Raw genomic sequence first — 13,891 nt, forward strand, 5'->3', positions numbered from 1 at the left:
CACAGCAGTAAGTATTTTACTATTAGGCTACTGATTATTGTAGCGTTAATGTACTATTAGTTGTGTTGACCAGATAGTCCAGGGGTTATAGCTACTGTGGGTACAGTGAAGGTTGTAGGTTCAACTCCTAACCCCAGCTGTAGTAGCCGAACCCGGGTCAGAGGTTATTAAGAACCGGAATCCCGTCCCCCCTTAAAAAGGTTCCTCTTATGTTTTCTGTCCCCCCTTTATTCCCTTGAGTCCAACACTTGGAAATGTACAATGACAATGAATTATCATGACAATAACCAAACAGCACAATCGCCTCCATCAAACAAGCTTTTGCTAATTATTCCACCCGGAAGCGACAGCTGATGCAGCTACAATAAACACTTTACACACTTTGTTAGACACACAGCACCACTCCAAACACGTGGAAGGAAGTGGGACTCGAACCAGTAACCTCCCGATTGCAGGAGGACGCTGCCCGCACGCAGTCCCTGTGTCACGTGTCCTACTGGACCGATTCGCCCGCAGCGCAGAGCAGCGCGTGCGCAACGGCCCTGCGCCCCCTCCCCTCCCCTCCCCTCCCCTCCCCTCCCCTCCCCTCCCCTCCCCTCGTTTGCTTCGCCTTTTCCCAGCAGCAGAGGGCGCGCGCGCGTGTCTCCGCCCGTGAGAGACAATGAGCCGGAGCCGAAACCGAGAACGCGCACAGTGGCGGGCGTGTGCGCGCGCGATCCCGGTCGTCTCCCGCAGTCCCCTCCTCAGCGACATGCACGAGAAGGCGCTCGCGCGGCTGCGGTGATGTGAGCGGAAGGAAGGATGGCAGCCCCGTACGGCCGCCGCGTGCTCCTGCTCGCGCTGCTCTTGACGTGTGACCGTGCGTGGGGCGCGCTCGCCGGACCCGCGCCGGAACAGGGAGCGCTGGGTGAGTGGAGGACGCGGGAGGACGCGAGTGGACGCGGGGGGTCGCGGGAGGGGTCGCTTTCCAACCGCTACATTGTTGCACCTCGGAGATTCGTCGAAGATTGTCTTTGAACCGCGATGTAGCGGAATTATATCGACGGCACGCGGATGCGGCGTGACTGCCGCAGCGCAGGGCAGGCAGGGTGGGTCGCGTGCTCCGCATCGCGCGTGGGTTTGTCCCGCGTGGTCACTTTCAAACAAAGAAGAGAGGTCGGCCGAGAGCGTTTCCCCTGTGTGAGTGTGTGTGTGTGTGTGTGTGTGAGCGAGCGAGCGACGGAAGAGCGCGCTGATCTCACATATATCATCTTCATGTTCACGTTCATCCACCCCCCTCCCCCCCCTCCCGCTCGCGACACCACCCGCAGACCGCGCGCGCCCACCCCCCCGCAGTGCGTCTCGCTGAAGCTCCGGACGTGAAGGGAAACTGAACCGCCGTTCATTTTTGCTATGAAATATGAAGTCGTTTTCGCACTGACTCAGTGACTGCGTCTGGAGTAAACGGGGAGTAAACGGAGAGTAAACGGAGTAAACGGACACTGTGCACTGCAGGCACGAAGCACGTGTAGCAGTGGAAAGGCCCGGGCGGCCGGAGACGCTTCTGGCCACATGGAGAGCTGTGGGTGGGTGGACAGAAGCAAGACAAGATGGACAGCGGGAGGACAGGATGGACAGAACAGGGACAGAAGGTGGACAGAAGGTGGACAGTTGTGCCCCCTGGATCCTTTTGCATCTCTGTATTGATTTTCAGTTGCTTTTGGTGAAGGTGACATAGAAGTTGCTCTTTTACATCCCGTCCGCACGCGAAACAATTCGTGTCGCTCAAAACATCCACAGCTGGACCCCCTTTGGCCGCTCAAGATCCTTAACCGCTTTCGCACCCGCCACCGCACGTCGTGCGCAAGCGGCCGTCGTGACGCCGAGTTCCTCGTGCCGCTAGTGACGGTCCTCGAGACGCTCGTCGTCCGCGTAGCGTCAAAAGCCAAGGTGCGCCGCGGTCGCCGGGGCGACGGCCGTGCGGAGGAGCGCCCCGTCCGTCCGCGTTCGGAACCCCTGGGACGGCCGCAGTCCCGCCCGCGTCTGTGTCTCGAGCGCTTCGTTGCTCCGATGCACTTCGGGGCAAAGTGTCACGGACGGTACGCGGCTACGCGCCAAGTGCACGCGAGTGCGGTGAGCGGCACGTTCCCGCACGTTTAATAACGTTCTCCTTCACCCGTCCATCCGTTCCAGCCGCCTCGGGTGCTTTTATGAGCTCCGCGGAGAGCAGGAGTCGCCAGTGCGGTGCCGTGTTTCCAGTGTGCTCTGTGCAGTGCAGTGTGTGACCAACCTCCCTTCCTGTTTCTCTCCCAGAGGTGCTCATCAGAGTTCAGGTGTTTGACAGCAGTGACCTTTCACCCCTGGACAACGCGGCTGTTCAAGTGTTTGGAAACCAGTCCACCTTGGTGTCCAGCGGGGCCGACGGGGACGGGCTCCTGACGGTCACCTTCCGCTACCAGCTGGGCACATCGGTCATAGTCGCCGCGTCCAAGATGGGCTACGTGAGCAACTCGGTGCCGTGGCGGGCGAACCGCATCCCCTGTGAGTCAGGACGTCCCGCACGCAGCGCGTACCGTCCTCGCTATGGACGCGCACGCACGCACGCGCACACACGCAGACCGCTGGGTGGACACGCGGGTCAGTGGGACATTGAACTCTCTTGTAACTCTGTCCTAAAGGGGACCGTACGCTTTTACGGCTCGTCTTTTGCCGGAACGTTCTTGAGAGGACGGAACCGTGGCGACTGTTGAAACTGCTGCCCAGACGCATCGATCGCCAGTCAGGGCACCAGCACAGCGTGGGCGGAGCCATCGCGGTGTTTCCCTCCTTTCTCGCGCCGTCCCCCAATCCCGCGTGACACTTCACGCACCCCGACCTCAGCCAGCTGCTCCTTAGCGTGTGTTTGCCAGCGCCAAGAAGCGTTTGACCCAGACGCGCGGTACCCAGAGCAATACCGCGGTACGGGAAGCCTCCCTGCTGGGTGTTTACTGCCTGCCACCTCAAATGATAGGAGTTAAAGAACCGCGGTCACATGGTGCCAAGCGCTTAAATACCATAATCCTGCCCCCGGGCAACAGTAACCAGGACCTCCTGGAAGCTTCTGGTGTTGCGCTGGACGGGCGCCCGGCCGAGCAGCTTCGGCACAGATGTCACAGGCGCATTGCCTTTGGATTTAATCCAACCGCAGACGGTGTCCCGGAGCTCAAGGAGCCGTGGGTTCGCATCCCCGCTGAGGGGGGGAGGGGGGCCGTGCCCTCGACTGCTGCACGCAAGTGGTAAAATGGGGTAATGAAGAGTGTATCGCCGCGAGCAAAGGCGCAAGTACGTACGGGAGCGCGGGGCAGCGACGGCATCCGAAAGGTGACGGGTTCGAGTCTCGGCAGCAAAGCGAACGCGCCCGACTGCGGGCTCCTCGCCGCTCCGCTGTCCTCGTGAGCGTGACGCACGCCTCCTGCACTCGCGGCGCGTTCCTTACGCTCCTTGCCGCGCGCCGCTCATCGTGACCCGCGTGCCGCAGGCTTTAGCGGAGGAGTAAAACGCGCGGTAAAGCGCGCGGCGAGGCTCCCGTGCCGAGGATGAGCTCCTCGCACGCGGTCTCGCCAACAGGGCGGAGAACTTGACCCCGGGTGACCTTTGCTGGGACGCCGCAGTGCAGAACCGCGGCCGCTTGGGACGTGACGGAGATGTTCCGCGTTCGGTTACGGAGAGTAACGATGCCTGATTTGAGGGCGCCGAGGACGCAGCCGTAAACGCCGTGCAGGTGAGTCGAATCCATTCGGTCCCGCAGCCCGACCCGCTTTGGCTGTTTTCGCTCCTTGCTCTTACTTTACTCTTTGGGACTGGATGAGGGAACGGGTGACGTTCGCAACACATCTTTGAAAATAGAAACCGTGACGTAGAAGAAGCGAAGGAGCTGAAAAACGTTTGTATGTTGGAAGTTCGTAACTAACGTGCGGACGCAGGGCATCTTGTGCCGCGATTTTGTACCGTCGCTTAGTGTCCGGTGCGGTTCGTCACGGTAGCTGCTCGTCCATCCAGGTGTTTCGCGCTCTTACATCTTCCTACACGACGGGTCTCTTTTACTGTCCTCCTCCGTTACGTTATACTGCGTTTTTTTATTAATATCGTTCTTAGACATAGTTTCCAGTATTATAAACATGGGATGACGTCAAGGAAGCGGAAGAGAAATTTTGCAGAAATCACTGTTTCGATGTTATTTAAAACTTAACGTAAAGCTTATTCATCGCTGTAAAGATAAGTCTTATTTCAAAATATTTCCTTCTTTTCTTGTCCTGTTTTCTTTAGGCTTGTTATTGATATGTAACAAATTACTGGCGTCAAAAGGATGAGAAAAATGTTGCACGTGATACATTGGAAGGAGCGGTCATTCGCATGACCAGACCCCCCGCCCGTTATTTTGGTCGTGTGACGTGAAGGGTTTGCGCTTTGTCTCGTATGCTAATCCGTGTCATGTCTCCCCCCCCGCAGTGTACTCTTCGGTGAGCCTCTACCTCCTCCCCCAGCGCCCGGCCACCCTCATCCTGTACGACGACGTGGTCCAGCTGCTCTCGGGGTCCCCAGGTGAGCGGGCGGGACGCGACGCGCCGACGCGCTACGTGTCCCGCTTTTTCGTCGGCGGCCGCAGCACGAGCTCTTTCGCACACCGACGCCGCGTTGTCGACGGTGCGGTTCGCTCGGCTCGAACCCTGTTCCTGCGGCGCCCGTCCTCTGGCGGGTGGAGCCGCAAAAGGAGCGCAAAACCATCCGTTGTGCAGGAGGTGCGGCAGCAGAGCGTCGAGTCCAAGGCTGCCGGTGTCCTGGCAGTGTCTCCGCATTGCCATGGACGCGTCCTGTCAGGGATGCCGTTACTGAACATTGTGGTTACGGTCATGGTTATGGTCAGCTTTAAAAAAAAAAAAAAAAAATTACTGGAAAAATCCGTGGTCTGGAACCTCCAACGGTTGACCGTTTCATCCCACGGGGGGGGGAGAGAGAGAGCGAGCGAGCGAGCGAACCTCTGTTACCTACACCGCCCAGTGCGTAATGACACACGCACACTCCTTGATGTAGTTGCGGGGTTCAGTTTTGGATAAACGCAATACACTGTACGATACATGTGGCGTAAACAGCGTGGAGCGGAGTTGAAGGAAGGCGGCGCCACACTCCTGACGGCCGGGTGCAGAGACGCAGCTCGCTGTCGCTGTGCTCGTAAGATGAAGACGTAGCGAGGAAAACGGAATCGTGTTCAAACGCTCGCGGCTCAAAGCTTGACGCGAAGGGATGCTGGTCCACCCATCTCAGTGTCCGGGTGGGGGCTGCTTCTTACGGAAGGCCAACGTGCGCGCGGCTAAGGGACCATCGTTGCGTACTGGTGCGGTGCAGAGGCTCCGGCGCGGTTGGGAATTGGTCTGAAGCAACTGTACAAAGTGCCGCGGTTGCCATGGCAACGTGAGCAGAATATGCAGGGTTGCTAGGCGAGCAGCTCGCAGTTCTGGTCTATACAGTTGTTTCTATGAAAAAGAAAGTAACATTTATTTAGCGGATGCTTTTCTGCAAAGCAACTTCCGATGAACCCTGTATAGTGTTATCAGCCTTATTCCTTATTGACCTTATTCACCGCGGTGACTTACACTGCTAGATACACTACTTATACTGAGTCACTCATCCATACATCAGTGGAACACACACTCACTCTCTTTCTCTCTGTCATTCATACACTATGGGGGAACCTGAACAGCCTGTTTTCAGATTGTGGGAGGAAACCAGAGCACCCAGACCACCCACATAATATGCCAACTCCACACAGACTAAGCGGGATTTGAATCCATGTCCTCTCGCACCACCCAGGCGCTGTGAGACAGCAGCGCTACTCGCTGTGCCGCGGGGCCACCCGGCAAAATATTGAGATAATGACAATAAAAATAATTTTACTGCAGTGCATATAGCACTGGAAGTGACCTTTCAGTAAAAGGTGTCACTACAGTGTTCCCTGTAAGCTGCTTTGGAGAAATAGTCTGCTAAATGAGTGAAGGAGTAAAGTACGGTAACGGTCGAAAGTGACTCATCTGCTGTCTTGTCTCCGGTCCCTGCGATTCTGTTGTGTTTAAAGACTCGAGTTGGTTAACCGCTTTCCGCACCGGTGCCACGGCTCTCGGTCCCGCGCCACTGCGGCTTTTTTATCGACGAGAGACACCGCGTGAAGCCCCGTCCCCCCGAACGCTTGTGGATGCGCTCCTTGCGCGACCGGGCTGCGGTCGGTCGGCCGGCGTCCAGGGACGCGAGCTGTACGTCTGATAAACGAACGCGTGCGACTGTAGACGCGCGACTGCAAGAGCTCGCGTTCCATTCGCTGCCTGTCCCCTGTCCCCGAGGACATTATGTCAGTGTCCCTTGTCCTCGCAGGTGCCAGGCACCAGCCCAGGGTCCAGTTGCAGAGGAAGGCCGTCCACCTGCCCTCCGACTCCTCCTACTCGGAGCTGTGGGCGGTGCTCACGGCGGCCAGGAGCCAATACGAGATCGGCGCCTTCCCCTACATGCTGGGCCGCGACACCAACGGCACAGGTGATCGATCGGCTGGAGATCCGCGTCCTCGTGCAGCGGTCAAGGGCCCGGTGCACGTGTGCTCGATGAGGCCAGACGTGTCGCGCTGTTCCCGCACAGGGGGAAACGGCTCCTGGACGGACATGAGCCCCGTGGCAGCGGTCAGCGCCCACCTCGTCGCCCACAACGGGAGCGCCGTCCGCGTCACGGAGCCCGTTCACGTGTCCGTGCCCCTGCCTTCCGACAGCCCCGTGAAGGCGGCCACCAGCGTGCCCGTGTGGCGCTTCGACGACGCTACGGGTGAGGGGGACGCGCCTCGTTCCGCCGGCGGCGCTGGGTACCGCGGTAACCCTGGTGCAACGGTGAAGGAGCAACTGCCCTTGTGACCAAAAACGTTCGTAGTCTGTATCGAAGACCAAAGCAAAACGGCACCAAAGAGCTTTTTCCCTCCAGCTGTGTGTCTGTGTGCATTATAATTCATATCGGTCATACCTGAGATGTGCATTATAATCCATATCTGCACTCGGCGGATGAGAAGATTCGCTGTTAGAATCCAGCTGTAAAGTAACAGACCACAGTTACGACTTTGCACGGGTGACATAGTGTGTACGTCCTGACGAAATATATTGATTAGAATATTACAATCGCTCTTATTACTTTTTTCGGATAAGGGGGTGCGGTGGCGCGGTGGGTCTGGGGTTCGAGTCCCGCTTGGGGTGCCTTGCGGCGGACTGGCGTCCCGTCCCGGGTGTGTCCCCTTCCCCCTCCGGCCTTACGCCCTGTGTTGCCGGGTAGGCTCCGGTTCCCCGTGACCCCGTATGGGACAAGCGGTTCTGAAAATGTGTGCGTGTGTGCTTTTTTCAGTTTATTGGTGTCACCAGTTACACGTATTCATATTTAGGTTTGCGTGTCTCCACTCTTATTACACTTCCCTCCAGTGGACGTAGAAGAAGACACACAGATCTCTGCGCTTTATGCCCTCTCACAGTCTCGCGCTGCTGTCGATTTTTGATTTTGCACTTGCTTACATACAGTAACCATGGATACCTGCTAATGACCACATTCTCATTCCATTCATAACACTGGACAGTGTTGTGTGCCACTCGGGGTGTGCTGGTTGCCAGGCAACCTGAACACCAATCGGAGCGGTGAAATGCAAATGAGCGTGGCTGCGTGGGTGGACGAAGAGAAGTGGGTCAAGGAGAGCATGTCGAGAGAAGCTGCACGGGAGGTGCTGTGTTCGGCGCCCGGCCGTGTGAGCGAGGAGGAAGGGTCCGATGCCGAGCTCATCGTTGTGTCTTTCTTCGTTGAGATGGGTGTTGGGGGGGGGAGGAGGCAATTGCAGGTAAAAGCAATCTTATTACTGAGGACGTGACCACCGGTTAAGGGAAGTCTAATATCTCATTAATATTATTGTTATTATTATCATTATTATTAATGGGCACTAAAGCAGGCGGTGGGATCGGTCGCCCTACGCAGCACCGTCACGGTGAAAGACGCAGGCAGCGATCTCGTTCACGCCGTTTCTTCGTATCATAAACACGCATGGGCCAAATGGTCAGCGTGTGTGTGTCCAGCGCGTGCCACGTCTCGCACGCCATAACTCCTGGACGGACTCGACTCGACCTCCGCGACCCTGCACCGGACACCCACTTTTTCACAGTGACGGAATGAGACATAAAGTTAAAATACAACCACTAGTTTTCATTACAGTGTTGTGTGTAGAATTACCGTTTATTGTGCTGTTTTAATTTTTTTTTTAGGTGATATCTCTTCGTCCCGGAGCAGAATATTGTTTTCCGTTAGAGATATTGGTCATATGACCGCCTCACGCTGGGGTCATTTCAGGACACAGCTGAGCCCCTTTACATGAGGACCGCAGGCGTACAGCAGTGCTGCTCTTTTCTACAACTTACCGCGGACGGTCATGTGCCCTCGGTCAGGAGGAGGAGGATGATCCAGGCAGTGTGTGTTTCCTTCAGTCACATCAGAACTACACAGCATTGTGTTTCTGTTCAGCCCTCTGGTAGCAGGAGGACGTCTTCGTGCGGTACAGTCACTGTGGGGTTACCATGGTAACAGTGAAGCCCTGTTCAGCGGGGGGAGCAGCCAGTTTTTCCCGTTCTTTCGGTAACTGATTCCAGCTCCACTGACCACACTGCTCACGTTGACCGCTAAATGCTAAGTCCCATACACACACACACACACACACACACACACACACACACAGACACACGTTTGTCCGATGCAGCACGAAACGTCCACCTGTACCAGCGGCGGCGTCCGCCGAGTGTCTCTCCTGCTCTTGTCTCACAGGGCTCTGGCTCAGGAGTGGAACGGGATACATCCGACAGGAGGGAACGCTGTTCATCTGCAGCTTTGTGGCGCAACAGCTGGGCGACTGGGCGGCGGCGCTTCCCTCAGGCAGCGGTAGGTGGGACACGTCCTTCGGCCAGCGCTTGGTGGGACTGGATGTCTGTCTGTAACTCGGCTCGTTCGCAAAACGAAGCACGGCGCACCACGGCAACGGCAAGAACGCGGGACTGGAGCTGCAGACTCTGTGGACGCCAGCTCTTGTCCGGCGCCACGTCCGTAGCCCCGCTCCCGTTTGTGGTGCGCTGCCCGCTAATGGCCGAAGATGGACATACAGGAGACGTTTCCTCTACAGCAAAGACGTTGTAGGAAATAGACAGGAAATGTTTGTAACTCCGGTGTTCATAACTCGAGGAGCCGGTCGTTCCGACGTCACCTGGACTCCTTTACCTTGCTCTTTGTTCAAGGAGGACGTGTCCTCCGCTGCTGGTCTCAGCTCCACAAACTCACAGGGAGCCTCTTGTCTCGTAGGGGTCAGTCTGGGCACCTCGGGCCTGCGGGACATCAGCTCCTATCACACCATCTTTCTGCTCACCATCCTGGGCTCCATGGCCCTGCTGGTGCTCATCCTGCTGTGTTTGCTGCTCTACTACTGCAGGTGTGTCATCTGCCGCTGTGCTGCTCTTAGCCGTAAATAACCCTGTTAATAACACACGGCGTTATTGGGCTCAATTTCCACTTAAGCAAAGAGGACGGGGAGACAAAAGAGAGGAGAAAAAGTCGAGAGGCTTTCGGTCCTCGGTTCCGACCCCACCTCGAGCTCCTCTTGTCAGTGACGGTTTGTGTCGCGTTACGTTCAGTTCTCATCCCCCACGAGCCCTTGTTTGCTAGTTGCACCTATTATGATGTCAGTGATTCTGTCCCCAGTTGGACTGTCCAAACCGTGTCCGCTTGTCCTCTGAGGGTCAGCTCATCGACGTTGTTTTCGCCGATGTCTTTTCTCCTTCCTGCTGTTTTCTGCCACCGTTCTACCACTTCTTGTCTAAACACTTCTTATTCGCCTCGCTTGTGCTCTAGGAGAAGGTGTCTGAAGCCACGGCAGCACCGCAAGATGCACGTCCCCTCGACGATGGACAGCTCGAGGAGGGACCAGGGCACCTCCATGTCTCGCCTCAACCTCATCAGCGGGGGCCACGCCGACACGGCCTCATCCAAAGACGACAAGAACGCCCTCAAGTGCGACTTGTCCTCCTCGCAGGAGTTCTTTGGACGTGACGCCGCCCACAAGCTGCAGCACTCGAAGGGAAGTGGCGACGGGAGACCCTGGCGGGGCGAGAGCTTCCCGATGAAGGTGACCCACTCCACGGAGATGGGCGCGGACCCCCCGCTGCTGCCCAGCGACTACGCCAGGAGCTGCGGCTCCGTGGAGGACAAGAGCGGTGACGGCCGCCGACGCCACAACGCCAACGAAAACCAGGGCTACTCCTCGGACCCCCCGTCGTCGCCGCCTTCGGCCAAGCGCTCCCAGAACCCGAAGCCGGACGGAAAGCCGCCCGAGTACTCGGACCCGGTGGCCCGGCCCACCTCGCTGAACACGCAGCCCAGCCAGTTCATCTTCTGCAGCTCCATCGACCAGATGAAGGAGAACATGTACCGGAGCATGGTGCCCACCCTGGTGATCCCGGCCCACTACATGCGCCTGTCCTCGGACTTCTCCGGAGCGGATCCGGCGGCGGAGCCGCAGCACAAAGCGGACAAGGATGAGGTTCCCGGGGGCCGCCTGTCCACGCCTCAACCCCAGCAGCAGCCGCCGACCGTGAGCCCGCCGGGTGAGGACCCCGAGGGCCGCGGCTGGGCCCCGAACCCCTCCTCGGGACCCGTGCGCATCCCCGTGCTCTTCGACAACTCCACCATGGCGCAGATGAACGGCGAGCTGCAGGCGCTGACCGAGAAGAAGCTGCGGGAACTGGGCGTGAGACAGCACCCGAGGGCGTGGTTCATCTCCTTGGACGGGCGCTCCAACTCGCACGTGCGCCACTCCTACGTCGACCTGGGCGAAGAATTCGGCCTGGACTCCATGGCAGACGTGCGCAAGGGCAAACCGGCGTCCCAGCGCAGAGCCAAGGGCGACAAGGGCGGTGGCGGTGGCAAGGGCCACGGCGGCAAGGCCTACGCGAAGCTCTCCTACCTGGAGGACATGGAGTCCGGTGGCGGCGGCGAGGGACCGGCCACCATGTGCTCGCCAGAAGACAACTCGCTCACTCCTCTTCTGGATGAGGAGCCGGAGCCGCGCGGGGCCTCCGCTACCCGCCGGGGCCGCAGCCGAGTCAGCAGCGGGAACCGCCGGGACTCGGCCACCAGCCTCGAGGACGAGAACGAGGCGGACGACAAGGACGACGAGGGCGAGAACAAGAAGAGCCCCTGGCAGAGGCGGGAGGAGAGGCCCCTCATGGTCTTCAACGTCAAGAAGTAGGGAAGAGGTTGGGCCAGGTGCGCTCCCTGGGTCATCGACCGTGCTCCAGCGTGACCACCTCGAGTGCCGCTCAACCGCACGGAAGAACAGCGGAGGTCTCCACGATGATGAGGGCCGGCTTCGTGGTTTCAGAAGGTCCTCTGGGACTGGCACCTCTGTAGACTAAGTGAGCTTGAGTCGAAACGCGACGACCTCATGACGCACGTTACTCGGACACGGCGGCGGCAGCGGGTGAGAAATGGTGCGACTCGCTGCCGTGAAAATGGAGCACGGCTCCGTTCCTTCAAGGGCCTCGGTGCTTCCCCCTCCATCTCACGTTGCGCGGTAAAGAGTTTGCGTCTGTTTTGTACCCTGGTAGACTGACAGCTTTCCTTGGAAGGGGATGATTTTGCTCGAATTGGCTACCCTGTTGTGAAGACGAGAGCGCCCCCCCGGAGTGGTCTCTGAAATGTGCTGTTTTTGCGTGGCTGGTTTTGCGGAATGTTCATCAAAGTGTTTTCACCTGAGCGCCCAAGCCGTCGAATGAGGACACAGCAGTTACGAGGCGTCGCTTCACTGCCACGACAGGACTTTGAACACTTGTTTTCTAATTTTTACCTTTTTTAATTTTTCCAAAAAAAACAAGCCAGTGGGTGTATTAATTTTACCAAATGTAATATTTGTTATCGTGAACACAGAAACAGATGTTTACTCTGAGCCATTTGCTACCAAACGTCCTTTTCTGCTCCATTTGTATAACTTTGCATCGTTTAAGGAACAAGGTGTTCTGCTTTGTAATAATAGCAGTGAGAAGGATTTCCAAATCGCGGGGCTCTGGACCCCCTGGGTCAGACCGGGCTTTACGGTCAGCGCATGTGTCTGAGTGTCTCACCAGTTCACGGTAAGTTTAAAACCTCACAACATAGTGGTGCGACAGCTCTTCGGCGGCTTAAGGCCCAAAACCGCGTTGTAAATTTTCAGAGCACATTGTCTGAAGTGTAGTGCACGGTGTCTCGCTTTCCCAAGGAAATTTTGTCCCGTTTTGGGAACGGCAGCTTCACCGGAGCTCTGCTCTGGGCTTTGAAACCACGAGGTGCTGTAGAACCCAGGCGGAGGGTCACGGGTTCGGTGCAGAGTTGAGATTATTTCAATAAAGACTTGCCTGAAATGTTATTTCCCGGAACGTCATGCTTACGCATCTGGTTACGGTCCACATTTTGCAGCGCTCCAGTTTTCTTAAGGATGGAGTTAAAGGGAAGCGGGGGGGGGGGTCGGCTCTCCCTTCTTACTCGTGAACGTGGGGAAGGCCGCGTCCTCGGCATCCACCCCAGCCGGTGCCGCGCTTCTCCCTCAAGTGCCTTCTTCGGCAGGGCCGTTGCGGACACGATGCACCCGTCCGCCCGCGGCACAGCCCACGTTAAAGTGGACAGGGGTGGACATTTGGACCGGAAGCTTCCATTCACTTCGCATCGCTTGATGCGCAGCACAAGTTGTCAGTTAAGTCAGAAAATCATGCCTCTTAGCGAGTAAACCTCAGCTAACGGTTCTTTAAGTTGCAGACGTTTACGGACGAATCCCGGCCGATGGGCTTCGACTCCGGGCGTCTCTTCGCCCGCGTTTGGGTGCGTGGCCTCGCAGGGCCCAATTCTGGGATAAATCGCAGAAATACACCGTTACGCAAAGGCTCTCGTGCCATGATTCACCACGTGTCGCCCAGGTTTGGTTATCCAGTGCTAGTCCCTCATGCACCGTAGCCATAGCAACGGGGCCTTCGTGGGCTCACGCTCCTCGTGCTGCCGAGCACCGAACTCGTTTCTAAGTTTAATTCTCTTTAACTGAGAGCCCAGCAAGTTAGAAAAAACACAATTTCCTTGAAAGGCTCCTTGTAAACTACTATGTGGAGAGATGTTGCATACAAAGCCTGTGTATTGTGTGTGTGATGAGCACGTGTGTGTTGTCCTGTACAGTGGTGCTGACAGTCACTCATAAGAACAAGACATCGTGGACAAATTACTCAGAGGACCAAGTGTCATGTCTTTAACGGCAACATCCTTTAAACAAGCTTGTGTGTACACTGTTCCCTTTGGTGAAATAAACATATTTAAAGCGTTAAACATGGTATGGGGTGCGAACTGTGCTTAAGTGGAGCATCTGGTGTATTTTGATCAGTGGAAACCGATCTGTGCTTTTCTTACGGTAACCAGTGTAAAACACACAAGAAAAGCCTTGACCTGCAGGGATCCATTAATGTACCTCCACCACGTTTCTGTAGTCCATCAGTCGAGGCCCCACGGTTGTAGTCTGAAGGTTGTCGGTTCAAACCCTGTCTCCATGTAACTACTGTACCTGCAGTGCCCTTGATCAAAGTAGAGTAAAAACAGCCCTGCTTTGTACATGGGTAAATCGCTGTGATATTGGAGAAAAATGTCAGCTAAATGGAAAAACTAGGTGAGAATCAAATTCACAAGTGTACATTATGCCTCAATTTAAAAAAAAAAAAAAAAACTTTGAGCATGCTACAGTGCAGAAAGTCATGATCTTTCCACTTTCAAAATTCAGTTTCATGTCTATGCTTTTTTACTTCATGAAAAGCAGTACTTCAGTAGC

The 13,891-nt window shown here is 56.6% G+C and overlaps 1 protein-coding gene across 1 annotated transcript; it reads left to right on the forward strand.

Annotated features, from left to right (window-relative positions):
- Positions 1-639: 639 nt before the first annotated feature.
- LOC108924749 (protein FAM171A2-like) lies at positions 640-13,627 on the forward strand. The gene is made up of 8 exons (XM_029250448.1): positions 640-907; positions 2,293-2,520; positions 4,468-4,560; positions 6,382-6,540; positions 6,640-6,819; positions 8,836-8,949; positions 9,364-9,490; positions 9,910-13,627. The coding sequence occupies exons 1-8, from the start codon at positions 802-804 to the stop codon at positions 11,303-11,305; spliced, it is 2,403 nt and encodes an 800-aa protein (XP_029106281.1). The 5' UTR covers positions 640-801; the 3' UTR covers positions 11,306-13,627.
- Positions 13,628-13,891: the final 264 nt, after the last annotated feature.

This window comes from Scleropages formosus, chromosome 3 (genome assembly GCF_900964775.1).
Source record: "Scleropages formosus chromosome 3, fSclFor1.1, whole genome shotgun sequence".
Taxonomy (NCBI): domain Eukaryota; kingdom Metazoa; phylum Chordata; class Actinopteri; order Osteoglossiformes; family Osteoglossidae; genus Scleropages; species Scleropages formosus.